Source organism: Hyperolius riggenbachi, chromosome 11 (genome assembly GCF_040937935.1).
Source record: "Hyperolius riggenbachi isolate aHypRig1 chromosome 11, aHypRig1.pri, whole genome shotgun sequence".
Taxonomy (NCBI): domain Eukaryota; kingdom Metazoa; phylum Chordata; class Amphibia; order Anura; family Hyperoliidae; genus Hyperolius; species Hyperolius riggenbachi.
Genome location: NC_090656.1, coordinates 252,043,811 through 252,059,658, shown reverse-complemented (window position 1 = coordinate 252,059,658; position 15,848 = coordinate 252,043,811). Strand labels below are relative to the sequence as shown.

At 45.7% G+C, this 15,848-nt stretch overlaps 1 protein-coding gene across 2 annotated transcripts in view; it reads right to left on the bottom strand.

Moving 5' to 3' along the window:
- Positions 1-15,848, bottom strand: part of ARHGAP1 (Rho GTPase activating protein 1) — a 143,489-nt gene that overhangs the window by 81,702 nt on the left and 45,939 nt on the right. For both annotated transcript variants that reach the window (XM_068260095.1, XM_068260096.1), the window contains exons 2-3: positions 9,677-9,823; positions 1,038-1,130 (exon numbers count right to left, since the gene is read on the bottom strand). In XM_068260095.1, coding sequence (XP_068116196.1) covers positions 1,038-1,130; positions 9,677-9,818 — 235 coding nt within the window. In that variant the 5' untranslated portion in view covers positions 9,819-9,823. The remainder of the gene's footprint in view (positions 1-1,037; positions 1,131-9,676; positions 9,824-15,848) is intronic.

Genomic DNA, 15,848 nt, shown 5'->3' with positions numbered 1-15,848 from the left:
GATCTGATTACTGTTGCGATTTTTTTTTATTATTTTATTGTTTTTTTTTTTTTTTTTAAATAACAATGTGTATTTTCTTTTTAATTTATTCCGCCCCCTTCCGAGATCAAATCCCTGTGATCCCCTCTCATAGGCTTTAGCCTATGAGAGGCATCAGTTTGTGAGCCTCTCCTGGGGACAGCTCAGTGACAGAGCTGTCCCCAGTACAGCGCTGCAGTAGATAGCAGTGCTGTACAAGTAATTGTGGGCCTTTATTTATTTATTTTGTTTTTATAGCCTGCCAGCTCTGATCGCAGCTGGCAGGCTGTTACGCTCAGCAGAGCTCCATAACTCAGCGGGGAGGCGCGGATGCGCATGCTCACCGCTAATCTCCGCCTACAGGACCTGACGCCAATCAGCGTTAGGCGGTCCTGTAGGTGCCACCCTCCCACCGCCGATCGGCGTTCGAGAGATAAAACAGCAGGGACAGCCATACTATCCCAGGAAAAAAAACATATAAAGTAGATAAATAAGTAGATAAATAATTGTTCTACTTACATAACATATGTATTGTACTGTCTATGTTTTGATTTCGGTGAATTTTATATAGTAAATAAAGAAAAGACTGCTTTAGGGATTTTCCATATTTACTGCCGCTGATCGAAGCCAATCCTGATGTCATTTCCTCCCTTAGTCTTTTTTTCCTGCTTTTTTAAAACATGTGAGCTCAGCATAGATCGTATTTCAGCAGCTTCTGCAGAGGGGTCCGGTGTATTTCCCTTCCCAGCCTTGTGTCACACTAAACTGCCCTCAGCCAATCAGTGAGGAGCAGGAATGTGGGAGGGGTGATGACAAGCTTCCCTTTACTCAGTAATGTACCAGTATAGAGCCAGGCTGACTGAGATAAGATTTATAACAGCATACACATTTATGATTATATTGGAGTATTTGCAATGCAGGGTCAGGTTGTAGACTGCATAATAAACACACAGCAGAGGGCAAATGGAATTTGATTTTATGGCTGACAATCCCATTTAAAAGAGTTGTGCATATCTTACCTGCCACTTCCACGATCTGATGTCTGGCGATGTCGTAATACGGATCGTCCCAGCGCAGGTGAATGACGGGGTCAGGCGATGGCTTGGAGTCATCTGCAGCAAAACAGGACAAAACACTTATAATCAAAGCATTCAATATAAAGCCTCTGTACAGCTTCAATGTATCATACTGACCCCTCCCTATGGTCACATAAGGAAAACAAACACACAAACATGGCAGCCACGTAAAAATGCTGCCGGTCCTTAGTGGATCAGAATAACGGTCAGGCTCTCGTTTGCAGACGTTTAGGACCTGCCACCCAAACTCCACCCCCAGCTGTGACCCCACCCCCTCCTCCCCCACACACACACTGTCACACACACACTCTCACACACACTCTCACACACACACACTCTCACACACACTCTCACACACACTCTCTCACACACACACACTCTCTCACACACACACACACACACACACACACACACACTCACACACACACTCACACACACACTCACACACACACACACTCACACACACACTCACACACACTCACACACACACTCACACACACTCACACACACTCACACACACTCACACACACTCACACACACTCACACACACTCACACACACTCACACACACTCACACACACTCACACACACTCACACACACTCACACACACACAAGTGCAGCTTTCAGGGAACTATTCCCCTTCTTCAGGCATTTTTGCAGATGTAGGCTAACTTATCACTGTGCAGCATTAGTTGGTTCCGAGCTCGCTACCGCCTGCTCATTGTGGACCTGAGCAACGTCATGTGAGGGATTGCCTGCTGGGGTGAAGTATGGTGGGGACTTTGTGGTCTGTGAGCCGCTACGATAACCATGAAGGCCTCACAGGAACCCCGAACACAATGGCTGCAGTGAAGACTGTGTGGAGTTGCCGGTCTCCCTTCCGAACCCTCCTTGGGTGGCAGAACAAGTAACACTGGATAGATATAGAAAGTACTGAGGTAACACAGGGCCGACCAAAGTCTGCACAGCTGCATTGCCGAGGAAATAGAATTCCAAAAAGGCTAAAGAGAAAGGAACTTTGACAGAAAATCAGTGTGCCCGAAAGCTTTAAATGGCAGCCCCACCACCAGGATCAGGTGCTGAAGGCCAATAGCCTGCTCACCTTACATCACGTTATTAGTGAAACTGAAAAACATTAGCTGAACAACAGGACTAGTTCCCTGAAAGCTTGCATCATATGACACTTCTCAATTCACTATTGAAGAGGACCTGAACTCAGATCTTCCTCTCTGGTCTAAGCAACAGCATAATAACCTTTAATTCAAAATATTTAGTTGCACCACTCTGACACATACAAAGATAAATAAACACTCCTTCAAGCCTAGGAGCATTTCAGTGCATGCTTTTCACCCTTCTCTTTCCATAACTAGGAATATACTGGGGGCAGCCATTAGCAATTCCTCCTTTGCTGGATACCACCTACTCCACCAGTCTGCCGGATTCTGTCCCGACAATATGAAAGGAGGGGGGGGGGGGGGTTCCTCCAATAAATGTAAAATATTTTATATTTGTCATCATTCAGTTGAAAAAAGGCTGCTATTTATTACTGAAATATTGTATTTTTAATTTGGGTCCACTTTAAAGAGAATCTGTACAATAAAAAAAAACACACCAATCGAGTCACTGTGATCTCCTAGAAAAACAAAAGTTTGCTTTCTTAAAACAGAAAGAATTTGCGATAATTCAGGTTGGAGTGAGCTCGAGATGTCTCCCAGAGCAACACTGCTGAATATATGCAAATTAACCATTGTACCCTTAGAAGCTAAACACACCTCCAGAACCGCTGGAATGCAATGATGTGTCAGCTTGTTAATATGTACAGAGCCATAATAATCCAACATGCATACAGACTGTTTCGGATTGTTTGATCCTCATCAGTGCATGGCATGGATTAATTTGGCTCTATGGAGTAGGGCTTGTAAATCCGAGAGGGTGATCTCCTGGGTCCCACTTTTGCCGTTTCTGCCATGATCCTGGCTTTTAATTGCCAGTTTTAGGCAGTGTTTACAAACAAAAAACATGGCCGCTAACCAGGAAGTGATATTTGTGTACGGTATATAGATGGCGCCTGGATGTTAGCCACGGCCACAGGGCTCCGGCTCACATCTCTCTTTTTACCACTTTCCCCCTGGACCCACGGCCAAAAACTGCCTAGGTGGTCTCCCTCCAGCTCCGCCACACCATCGAGTGGATAGGAGACGCTCTGGCTCTCCAGGCTCTGGTACTATGGCACGTGCGCTGAAGTCCGGCTCACCACATGGCCAGCTCAGCTGATTACCCACATGGCGCTGGCCTCAGCGGCTCCAAATGCTGACCGACTCCCTTCTTCACCGCCGCCGCCTAGGGACACCGTGCAGCCCGGGGGCAGGATTTGGGCCCCAGCATCCAGTGAAATCCTGGTGCTCTACAGTGCACCACTGACGCTTGTGCAGGTATCCTACTGTCGGTGCGGGTGGGCTTGGTAGCTCGGGCCGCCAGTGACCCCCCACGATCAATCCTCTGCTGGCGGCCTGACCCACAATCCATTCCTGGCCCGCACTAACGTCAGCCGCACTCGCTGCTGCTCCTGCTCTCTCACGTGATCCCGTCCACCACACCAGTTGCAGGAGAGATCTCGCCAGCACTGAAGTCAGGAGCACTCGCAACTTAGGCCTGAGGACTCCAGCGCTCCTACGTGGCCTCGTCGTCCACCATCATGAAGAGCACCTTGCCCTCTGTGTCCCAGGGAACAGCCCGTCCATCGTTCCACTCAAGGGAAGCTTGACTACAGGATCCAGATCAGCTGCTCTTAGGCCCGCTAGGCCACCTACGCAGAGGAGTCGGCTACCACCATCGGTTTCACTGCTGAGACCCCGATCCACTGCTGTGACTCTGGTCTCACCACTCTCTGGGCCACCACTGCTCTGAAGCCCTCTCCAGCTCAGGTCACATAGCCTGCTTCAAGGGGTTGACACTGAATCCAGCAACACTCCATCAAGCCACGGATACATCACAGGAAGGGTCCTAGCTGCAGGACCAACGCAGCCCCACATTGAGAGTTACGCGCATCGACCTCAGGCACTTTGACACCCAGCACAATCCCTAACATCGGACACCAGCCATCGCAGCAGACAAAGTGGAAAAGCCAGCCAACGGGACACTAACCAGCCAGGTCACGCCGCAATCCTAAGGGGACTAAGTCTTCACCTCTCATTATCTTCCTTCCTCTTCTTTACTGTCCTCTCTCTGTCTCTCTCTCTCTACCAGGGATAGACCGCGGGGCATCTGATTCAAAGTATCGCTGCAAAGCGTTTTGAGTGCCATAGATGGCAGCGGATTACTTCCGGTCTTTTTCTTGGGTTCATCTTTTATGTATCCTATCTATGCTTTATACTCTATACCTTGTTTTTGCACTGTAACTACTGTATATATCTACTATATGTACCTATATGCACTTTATGTATCTTCTGTATGCTAAACGCACCTTTCTGCTATTGTTCAGTTCAGCTCCACTTTAAAAGATCCCGGTATTATGTTTGCTCTAGCAAAAGAAAAGCAGAAATATTACTGACAACGATGAAGAGAAAACCCTTTGATCCATTAGAGTGTTTTCGTGATTGTTCTGTCTTGGATCATATGCTGCCTTGCAGGGTGCGATTTCCCAGCCAATCCTGAAGCAGCCACATGATGACATCACACACCCCTGATGGATTCTCCATACGGCAAGCCAAAGGAATGAAGCACAAGTCCAGCTGATGACATGTGATATGGCCGTGTGGGAGGAGGTTTAATACGCCGTATGAATGCAGGGAGGCGGTTGAATCATTGTAGTGGAGTCTGGCCAAGCCTCAGGTATCAGCGCTGACTGGAGCCAACCTATAAAACTTGCACAATGATCACTGCTTAACCCCTGAGTTGTTTGCTGGAGATAACATGCTCCGGGCATGTACGGGGTTGCATTGAAGTGGAGCTGAACTCTTGCACAGGACAGAAGAAAAATAGAGACATGTACCCTGTATGTATCTAATGCCCCCTCATCTGTGACTAATCACCACTGTAATTTGATCTCTCAGCTGTGTCATCTGGCTGCCTCGGTAGAGCAACTAATTTGGAAACATAGGATATTAACCCTACCGTGTTTCCCCTAAAGTAAGACATCCCCTGAGAATAAGCCCTAGCAGGAATTCCTAGCATGCTTGAAATATAAGCCATCCCCTGAATGTAAGCCCTAGCAGCAGCCCACGTGACACCAGCAAGTCACGCTCCCAATACAAAGCCTGGATACAGGAGAGCAGCAGTATAATGTGAGTTCTACAGTCCTGTTGATGTGTGGCAGGCAATTTGTGTTTTTGTTGGAGTCATCCCTCCTGATCTGTCCTGATAAGCATCAGCAGCACTTCACCTCTTCCCAGGACACACAGCTTATCCTATCATAGCTCTGGGGAGCCTGACAGAGTTCTCTGCCAGCAAGAAATAGACTCTTACACACATGATCAGCAGAATCAGTTTCTTGTAAGTGAGAGCCAATATCTGCCAACCACAAGCTCTGTGTATGCTGCTTGTGTTTCAGCATGGCATGCAGTATATACATTTTGTATAGGAAAACTACCAGTGTTTCCCCAAAAATAAGACATCCTCTGAAAATAAGCCCTAGCACATCTTTTGGAGCAAAAATTAATATAAGACAGGGTCTAATTTTCGGGGAAACACGGGTATGTCTGCTTCCATGAAAGCAGGAAGTGGACACGCTGCAGATTTATTGCAGGATTTATATGAACTGTAAGATAGAAATGTGTTTCTGTAAAGGTTGTTATGCTGTTGCGTATGTTTTAGAAAACGGAGGAAGTTCTGAGTTCAGGTCCACTTTAAAGTGCACCTGTAGGGAAGAAAAAGCGCCCAAAATGGGGTATTCATCTCAATAGAGGGAAGCCTCTGGACAATGGCTTTCCCATCATCCTCCAAGAGCCCATTCTAGTGCTGTTCCCTCCGCAAAACCGTCATTAAGGGCTTTTTGTTGGTTTAGTGGAGAGGACAAGGTTGGAATGGAGGTGAAAACGCTAGAATTGTACAGTAGACTAATGTGCCCGTCCCGGTACCTCACCCCCCCCCCCCCCCCGGGTTTTCTGCCGAGGTAGGATTGTGTACTTGGGACTCCTACAGTAGCAAACGGCAACAACATTGAAGACAAATTGCTTCCATTTTTCATGTGTCTGGGTTTCTAAAATATGGCGGTAGTCTGAATTTGATGCAGCACCTGCTTATCAAACATTTTAGACAATGGTGGAGGAGTAGCTGGCTAGTATTGTTGATTTCTCTATTAGGCATGTTTCAAAAATGGGCACTAGAAGCTGCGACCGCTGCCCGCTTACCCACGTCCGCCAGTGTGGCAACGGCCGCAGCTCCAGCACGCCTGCGCACTCGGCACCTGACGTGGGCGCAGACAGTGTATGCAGGACCCAGGTCTTATACTAGGTAAGAGTTATAATTCTGTGGGTGCAATATGACATTGTTTTGGCCGAGGTGGCCGTCTCTGCCTGGAATCCAGTGTACAGAATCCCTGATAGGTCGGCGAGGGATCTGCAGTGACGGTCTTGGCTGAACACTTCGTTCTCCTCCTCACACTGCATCACAACCACACACGGGATATAAGGATGCCAAGCAAGCTTTGACATGTCTACACAGTCCTGACAAACTGGAAGACCAGCTAACAGCGGCTCTATTGCTGGAAAGCTACAATCGTCATATTGTCTCATACTCCGTACATGATCCCAACTCAAGCCAGCACGTAAAACAGTAAGGAGTCTTCGTGCAAAGCTCCCTAATGACCCTGGTTGCCCATGGAGCGTGCCCTAGTGGCGGCAGCCCTGAAGTGCTTTGAGTCTGCCAGGAGGAAAGCTCAATATAAATGTTCTGTGTCTTGTATTGTATCATGATAATGAACTCTTCTGGCATCGGCTGACCCACACTATTGCTCTCGGGTTAAAGGGCAGCCCCATTATTGATAATGTAAAGAATGCTTAAAATATGAACAATTGTTTTTTTGTGGCTTGGCTGTGTCTCTGGTGGGAAGAGGTCTCCCTACTTCCTGCCCATGTGACAGCTCAACATTTAAGGTAGTCACCAAAACAGGAAGTAGCTACAAAGCTGCAGTGACGGGACTCTCAGAGCTGTGACTTCCTCTATCCAGAGAGGCTAACGCTTCTTAGCTTCTTACATCGTGTGAGGTCTCCGAGGCCACAGGCCAGGGGAAGTCTCTGTAACAATGACACTGGTGGAGAAGCTGCTCTTGACTTGCTGTGACTTGAATAAAAGGACTGTCCAGTAGAAAAACCTGACAAGAGGTTCTGAGCTTTACAAACTCTTAAAATGTCCACTAATTCCTGATTGTACAATCTTACCACCTCTATGAAATATGAGGCATCAAAACACCACAGAGAAAAAAAGGTTTTGGCTAAGATTTTACTTAAAGAGAACCTGAACTGAAAATAAAAAGTCAAAATAACCATACACAGGTCATACTTACCTCCTGTGTAGTCCACTACTCAACCCCTTTCCCCTCTCCTGCATCCCAATTGTCCATCAATGGATTTCTCCATCCTTCATTTAAAAAATGGCCATTACCCCCTAACAGCTTCCTGCTCAGCACACTGTTAAACTGTAATATCACCCACTTGAGCCATAGGGAAACATGGACATTACCTTGCACATTCAGTTGGAACTGTCAGCTGCTGATATATAACTGACAGCAACTGGTATATTTCAGTTCTGACAAAATCTTGTCAGAACTGGAAGGGATCACTGTAAGAAGAAAATGGTGGGCTTCTGAGAGGAACTGACAGTGAGGTTAGTATGTAATATTCACTTCTCCACAGTCAAGTCAGCACCATCAGAATGATTCAAGCTCTTTTATTGATGAAAAGGTAGCATAACAAGCTTAGCAGCGACAGCAGCGCTGTTTCGGTCAAAGACCTTTCTCAAGCTGTATCAAGCAGTGTTATACACTGAATTACTACCAGTATGTAATATTCATACGCAGCTACGTCATTTTAAATAATTTTCTTTGTTTCAGGTTCCCTTTAACGTGATCAGAAGCGGGTAAAAAAAAATGGAACTTAGACAGAATCTCTTTATAGTAAACTCTAAAGGCTCGTACACATGTGCAACTTTTCTGCCCAACTATTGTCCAAATTTGGTCTGTTGGAGGATAGTTGGGTGTGTGAACGTGTGACAAACGACTAGACGAGTGACTGATAACAACAGGCCGTTTGCTCGATCCACTGGGCTGTGCGGTGGGTACAAAAATCATCCGACTCCTCCGTTTATGAAACCACCGACTCCGGGTACCGAAAAATTGCTCCGAATGCACAGCCCTGCCGATCCAACAGGCAGATCCACTCACCTGACTGTTGGGCTGATATCGCGCAGTTGGCCGCAAGTGTACAAGACATTTCAATTACTTTTACTTGTTTTGAATGCGGCCGTATCGTGCAGTCTGCCGTTCTGCTTGCGAGAGCAGTATGCAAATGAGTGGTCGTTCAGTTGGTGAGTGGAAAATACAAGTCGTGCGGTTGGTGAAGTCATGGGTTGCACGTGTGTACGAGCCTTAAGGGACCTTGCCAAGTAATCTACAGTTTGAAAAGTTTACTATAACAGAATTGGTCACACATTGTATATCAATACAGGCGCATGGTCGGGACCTGGGGATTGAGTTTACTATACCCAGAGGTTTACTATATCAGAGTTTACTATTAAAGTAGACCTGAACTCTTGCAAGGGACAGAAGGAAAACAGAGAAATGCACCCTATAGAGAGTTTAGCCTAATTCTCCATCATCTGTGACTAATCACAACTGTAAATTGATCTCTCAGCTGGGTCAGCTGGCTGCCAATGCGAAGCAGCTAATTTGTAAAGACTATGTCTGCTTCCATGAAAGCAGGAAGTAGACACATTGCAGGATTTGTATCAGCTGTAACAAAGAAATGTTTTTCTATAAGTGGAGCTGAACTCAGAATGTGCTCTCTACTCTGAAAGATACACAACAGCATAATAACACTTAAAGGACGCCTGTGCAGAACACTCCAGGCTATGGGAGCGTGAGTCGGCTCAGCCGCACTCTTGCCTCTATGGCCCACCTGGCGAGGTCAGCATCTGCGGCGAGAGACAGATAACCTGCCAGGGGCTGGAGGAAAAACCCCGTAAGTAGATCTCGGCCGTTTTTATTTTTTTTTGCTTTACCAGTTTTAAACAAAAAACATTTCTCAGCTACAGCTGATACAAATCCTAAAATAAATCTTCACTATTTCTACTTCATGATGGAAGTAGACATATTATTAACAGCCTGTGCTTTGAAATGAGCTTATCTGCCATCTCTGCCGTGGCAGTCAGGTGACTCGGGGAGAGATCAAATTGCAATTGGTGATTAGTCACAGATGAGGGGGGATTAGACAGGATAAACTCTCCAAACACATACAGGGTGCATTTGTGTCTGTTTCCTTCTGTCCTGTGCAAGAGTTATGAGTATAGGTTTGTATTAGCTTTGGTATGGAATCTCCTCTCTCCCCTCCCCCTACAGACAAAGCCACAGAAGAGGCAGAGATCCTCACCTGACTTGCTGTAGTCCTGAACATCGTCGGAGGGCCAGTTCCGGTCATCTAAGGATGCCAGCTTCAGCTGCTCCAAGGACTGGGTTGTCTGATCTCTCTCCAGATCATCGTGGAGGTCCGAGAGGGCTTCAGAGTTCATCATGGCTTCTGCAAGAGATCATCACAGCTCCATGTAAGAATTCTAGTCTGGGCAGATTGGATGCATTTAGCAGAAGATTTTCTTACATGAATTTGCATTTAAAAAAAATAATTGTTTTTACAAAATACAAATGAAGACACCTTCAGCAGCAATCTATTTCCTCCTTAGTGACCTCCAGAGGCCTGCTCACCTCCCTCTCAGTCAGTCTGAAGCCACTCCCCCCACTAGGGACTGATGTCTGTGATTGGCTATCAGAGGGGAGGCGTGGCTTCAGCTGACCCTACCCAGCTTCAGGAAGATTGCTGCACACAAACTGGTTGTGAGACGGCAGCAGTCAGTAGCTGAGGATCTATGAGATGGCACAGTATGTAGCTTCCTTTCTCTTATGCAAATATTGCAATAGTTTAATACAACATTTTCATGCATAATTAATATTAAAAAGGTCCTGTAATGACATAATAGAATGCTGTAAATTATTCAGGATATCCACTTTTACTGTAATGTTCCTGGTTTTAGCATCAGAAACACTTCTTGTTATCTATATATTGCTGTGTATTGGTGTGTGGCCACGCCCCCCTAGTGATGTCACAGCCTAGGCTGTTTAGCTATGCAGAATTCTCCTCCCCAGAGCATTCTGGGAGACCAGGTATGTTTTGTACTGGCTTCAGAACTGTAAACGAACATTATGCAAAGATCACCTGACAGCACAGCAGTAAAGATGTCACCACCAGTGATAAATGTCAGAATGTAAATCAGGATGAGAACATATTTTACAATGGGCAAACACTGACTAAAAATTAATAAATGAATATTGAAATGTGATTTTCACTAAAGTCCTTTTTTAAATGTTCAGTATATAGAAGTGTGAATTTGGAGTTTAACAATCTTAGTAATGATCTCCCTAGGGAACAGTGGGTTTGCCCGGCTGTGGGCCCTTTCACAATGTGTTAAAAAGCAGCACACAACCGATACGCAGCAAACCTGCCCATGCCTTCCTATGGGGCGTTTCACAGATGTCCGCCGCGTTACAAAGCAGCAGTGCCCATTTCTGCACAACACAGACGGACAACGTACACAATGCAAGTCTATGGGAACACAGAATCCTGCACAACGTGTGTGTCACAGCAAAGCGCTGGAACAAAAAGTGACGTCATCCACATGCCATCTCTCCGTTACAACAACATTGCAATGTATAGGCTAGGCCACTGTACATTAAAGGACACCTGAGGCAAACATAAACTAATGAAATAAACGATTGTATCTATCTTCCTTCTCCTAAAAATGACTTTTTAAGATATACCACAGTTTTATTTTAGGTTTAAATCTACTTTTTAAATGTTAACTGTTTTTTGCTCAATGACACATTCACTGAAGTATGCCAGAGCTAAAATGTATGAACTATTGCCCCTTTGTATCGCTTTCCTGCTCTCAAAAGCCATTTTCTGCTAGGAAAGTGTTTGAGGGCCCGTTTCCACTTGTGCGGTGCGAATCGCCGTGGTAAAAATTTGCATGCAGATGCAAATCTCGCATGTGGGTGTATGCAAATTTTGGTGCGAATTCGTATGAAAATTCGCATGAATGACTCTGTATGCGAATTTAACCATGGCAGTGCCGGTGTGCATTTCCAATGATTTCCATGTGAATTCGCATGAAATCTCGCATACCAAAAGCCGCAGGCGATCTCACTATTAAATACATTGGCGGCGATTCGCATGCATTCCACTCGCAGGCGAATTCTTTGGCTCTTTTGTGCGTTTTTTTCACCGCTGAAAAAAAAAAACGCACCTCAGCAACGCTACAGTGGAAACAGACCCATCCACTTGCATTACATGTGCGAATCCGCATGCAGTGGACGCATGCAGATTCGCGATAGTGGAAACGAGCCCTTATAGTTGGAATTACTTATCAGTGAGGGTCACACTGTAGTCACTTCCTGTCTGAGTCAGGACTGAGTCAGCCACTTACATACCTGATATTTAACTCTTTCAGGCAGAGAAAGAAAAAAAAGGAACACAGCCTAGTTATTTGTGTGCTAGGCACTGTACATACCCATGTCTATCTCATGTCACATGTCACCTCGGGTATCCTTTAACAAAATGCATAGAAGCGAAAGGGCTAAACACCACCAACAATGGTTTAAATATAATTCCATACTCAACCAACGATACATAAAATCAATTAAAACATGCTACATGAGGATTCACACAAATAGTGATATATACCGTATATTGTTTTATCTAAATAATGTCTACTGCTACACATTACATTATTTTGATATGACAATATATTTACATGTCAATATTTGCACGGACCTTTTAGGAACTTATATTTTTTGTCATACAATATCATTCCATAAAGATAACCTTTTAATGCCACATTTGTTTGCAGACTGTTAAACATGTTAAGACAATAAAAACATGGACACATAATTGCGAACCGCTGGTCTATAAAACTGGGCAGGTGCTCCAAGTCACATAACACAACACACTGTACAGCCAGGATCTGCAGCCACAGCGATGAATACTTTTAGTTCTCGTTCACACTAGGAAACGCCTATTGCTGTGTGTTTGGGACGCAAGCGCACCTGATTGCACGCCATCTGCATTGCCGTGCGCTGCGGATCCCATTCATTACAGTGAGTAAAATCAGCAAAGCGATTTTGCAAAAATGTGTGCAGCAGTGCGATAGCGCACCACACTACTGCGCCATGCGCATAGTCTGAACGTCAGAAGTGCTCTCTATGCACTTCTGATGTTCTTGCTGATTGCATACTATACGCGCTGCCAAAATGCACACGGCCGCGCATATAGTGTGAACAAGGCCTTAGGCTGGGAACACACTTGTCTTTCAGTTTTTTGCGCAAATTTTTCTGCACACCAAGTGTGTTTCTATGTAGAAAAACGCATGCGGTTTTTCACAGCAGCCAATATAATTGATACAGAAAACTGACAAACTGTGCAGAATTATGATGCAGAATGTCAGTTTTTTTTCTGCGCGCGAAAAACACATTGGGCTTGATTCACAAAGTGGTGCTAACTGTTAGCACGCCTGTGAAAACCCCCTTAGCACGTCTAAACGAGGTTTTCGCGCATAAAACTTTACGCGCGCACTGCACAGAGCGCTCCGCGCAAAGTGCCCATTAAAGCCTATGGGACTTAGCGCGCGCATAGGACTTTGTGCGCGATCTGATTGAGAAATCTGGTGCTAACCTACTTAGCACCCTGGTTAGCACTTCTAAAAAGACTTTAGACGTGCTAAGTAGGTTAGCACCGCTTTGTGAATCAAGCCCATTAAGTGTGATCTAGCCCATTGACTAACATGAGTTCTCAGTTTTTCTGTGCAGAAAACGCGTACAAAGAGTCAAGTGTGATCCCTGCCATAGGCCTAATTCACAGCAATTAGCACAGATGGCTGTGTGATCGGAACACAACGTGTACGATCGCTCGCCATCTGCACTGCTGATCCCATTTATTACAGTGAAGGGTCAGCGCTGCGATTTCTGAAAAATGCATGCAGCAGTGCGATACTGCATCACACGGCTGTGCAGCGCATATGATGGGAACGTCAGAAGTGCTGTCTATGCACTTCTACATACTTTTTGTATAGTGGGAACGAGGCTTTGCAGTGCACCTGTAGGGAAAAGTGCAACTATGGGGTACCCCCCTCGGGAGTGGAAGCCTCCGGATCCTGGAGAGGCCCTCCCTGTCCTCCTCAGCATTCTCCTCCAGAGCTGGGACCCCCGAAAAGCCGCTTGCTGACGGCCTGGTTATTTGCACTGGCACAGACCCGACTGGGCTCCGACATAAAAAGTCATGCCCGAGCAGGTCCGTGCTACTGTGTAGGGGCAGTGCGGCCACACTTCGGGGGTCCTAGGACTGGCCTGGCTGAGGACAAGGGAAGCATATTCAAGATCCGGAGGCTAAAGGTGACCGTACATCTGGTGACTTGGCGGCCGATCCACCATCCTATTTCATATAATCGGATGAAAATCGGTACCGCCGAGTGCATGCCCGACCGACGATGCAACCAATTCCGGGCCGAAGTTACTGGAACAATAATGGAGGATCCAGGAGGCGGAAGAGGACGGCGAGAGAGCAACCAGGACGAAGGGGGCGGGAGGAAGCACCAGGTATTTATGCATTTATTTTTATTCATCTCAGGTACACTAAGTTTATTTCCAATTTAGGTTTGCTTTAAAGGAAACCTGAGGTGAAAATAAACTAATGGAAAACAATTGTATCTATCCTCCTCCTAAAAATGACTGGTTAAGCTATTCCATAGTTTTATTTTATATTTAAATCTAAGTTATAACTGTTTTATTGTTTTTGCTCAATGACACATCCATTTAAGTATGCCAGAGGTAAAAATCTATGAACCATTGACCCTTTTTATCTCTTTCCTGCTCTCAGAAGCCAGTTTCTGCTAAGAGTGTTTTATAGTTGTAATTTCTTATCAGTGAGGGTCACACTGTAGTCACTTCCTGTCTGAGTCAGGACTGAGTCAGCCACTTACATACCTGATGGTTAACTCTTTCAGGCAGAGAAAGAAAAAAAGGAACACAGCCTAGTTATTTGTGTGCTAGGCACTGTACATACATATGTCTGTCTCATCATGTCACATGTCACCTCGGGTATCCTTTAAATGCAATTGTAAAAAATAAGTTTCAAAGTGAACCTGTAACAGGGCAAAAAGAAAAAAAGTTATTCACTTGCCTCAGTAGAGGGAAGCCTTTCTCCCTATTGTCCTCGAAGCCCATTAATCCAGTGCTAGGACCCTCTAAGCCTATCTGACAGGGGCTTGTTGGATCTGTTCTCATGGCCTCGTTCCTATCTGCTGAAGCACTGTACGAGTATGGACCTGCGCACCAGCACAAAGCCGCACATGCAGTTTGTTCCTCCATGTGCACTGCGCAGGTGTGGACTGTAGATGCGCATGCGCAGTACAGCCATGAACAAGAGAGTACCAGGCAGTGGCAGTGGGGTGAGGACGACGTAGAAGGCATCCGGATCATCCAGAGGCTTTCCACTAACAAGTCAAGTATCTAACAAATCTGCATAAACTGAAAGTATAAAACAACAAGTTACAAATGACATCCTAGGAAAGTATGCAGCAGGAATGTGGAATGCATCATGTGGCCAGGCAGTAAACAAGACCATGGTTCCCTCTGTCCCCGGCTAATGACACTAATGACAGGGGATACAGTGCAGACCCTGTATTCAGACCTGACGGACGCACATGCCCTCTCTGACTCCATTACGCCAGCACACAGGCACCTTTAAAAGCTCTGGCGCGAGGCCCAGGGCTGGCGTGGCTACAAAGGCTCTGAGAGTCCGCGTTAGTCACCCCGTACCGATAATGAGAGCCCTCGATGCTGTCAGCCACCGACCGTGCGAGGACTTTCACCTATCGCAGCCACCGGATCACCACCGCTGCTTAACCATGAGCTGCAAACCGACCGGCAGTTTCCATAGAGACTGGGAAGAGGCGAGCCAGGAACCTCCTGCTGCTTTCTCAGAGAGGAGAGTGATAAAAATATATGGAAGATGCTGGAGATCTGAGAGCAGGAAGTAAATTCCGCATCCTCCCAGTTACAGCGCTGCATTTTATACTAGTAATGACATTCTAACAATCTGTTTTCCTGTCCACTAAATCGTCCATACAGGAACTCATAGAAATATTGCTTTTCTTAAAGTGGGATCAAATTCTGACATAACATTCAATTAAAAAAATGTGTTTTCTTCTTTTTATTACCCATACAGATCTCATATTTGCTTTTGTGCACAAGTAACATTGTCTGTCTACAAATTACAAGTTTCCAAAGTACAGTTTATCTGTTCTTAAAGCTGCCATTGCATTGTATTGCTTAGCTGCTGTATTTATATACTAAAATCTATCTAGTGATTGCTTCTCAGCTCAGAACAGCGCTGTTTTGGCAGTTTGCTAATGTTTACTAAATATTTCTGACAAACGAATGTAAACAACAGATAATGCTACCACCTCTTTGGATGCGGCCAGAAGCTGCCCACTGAAGCA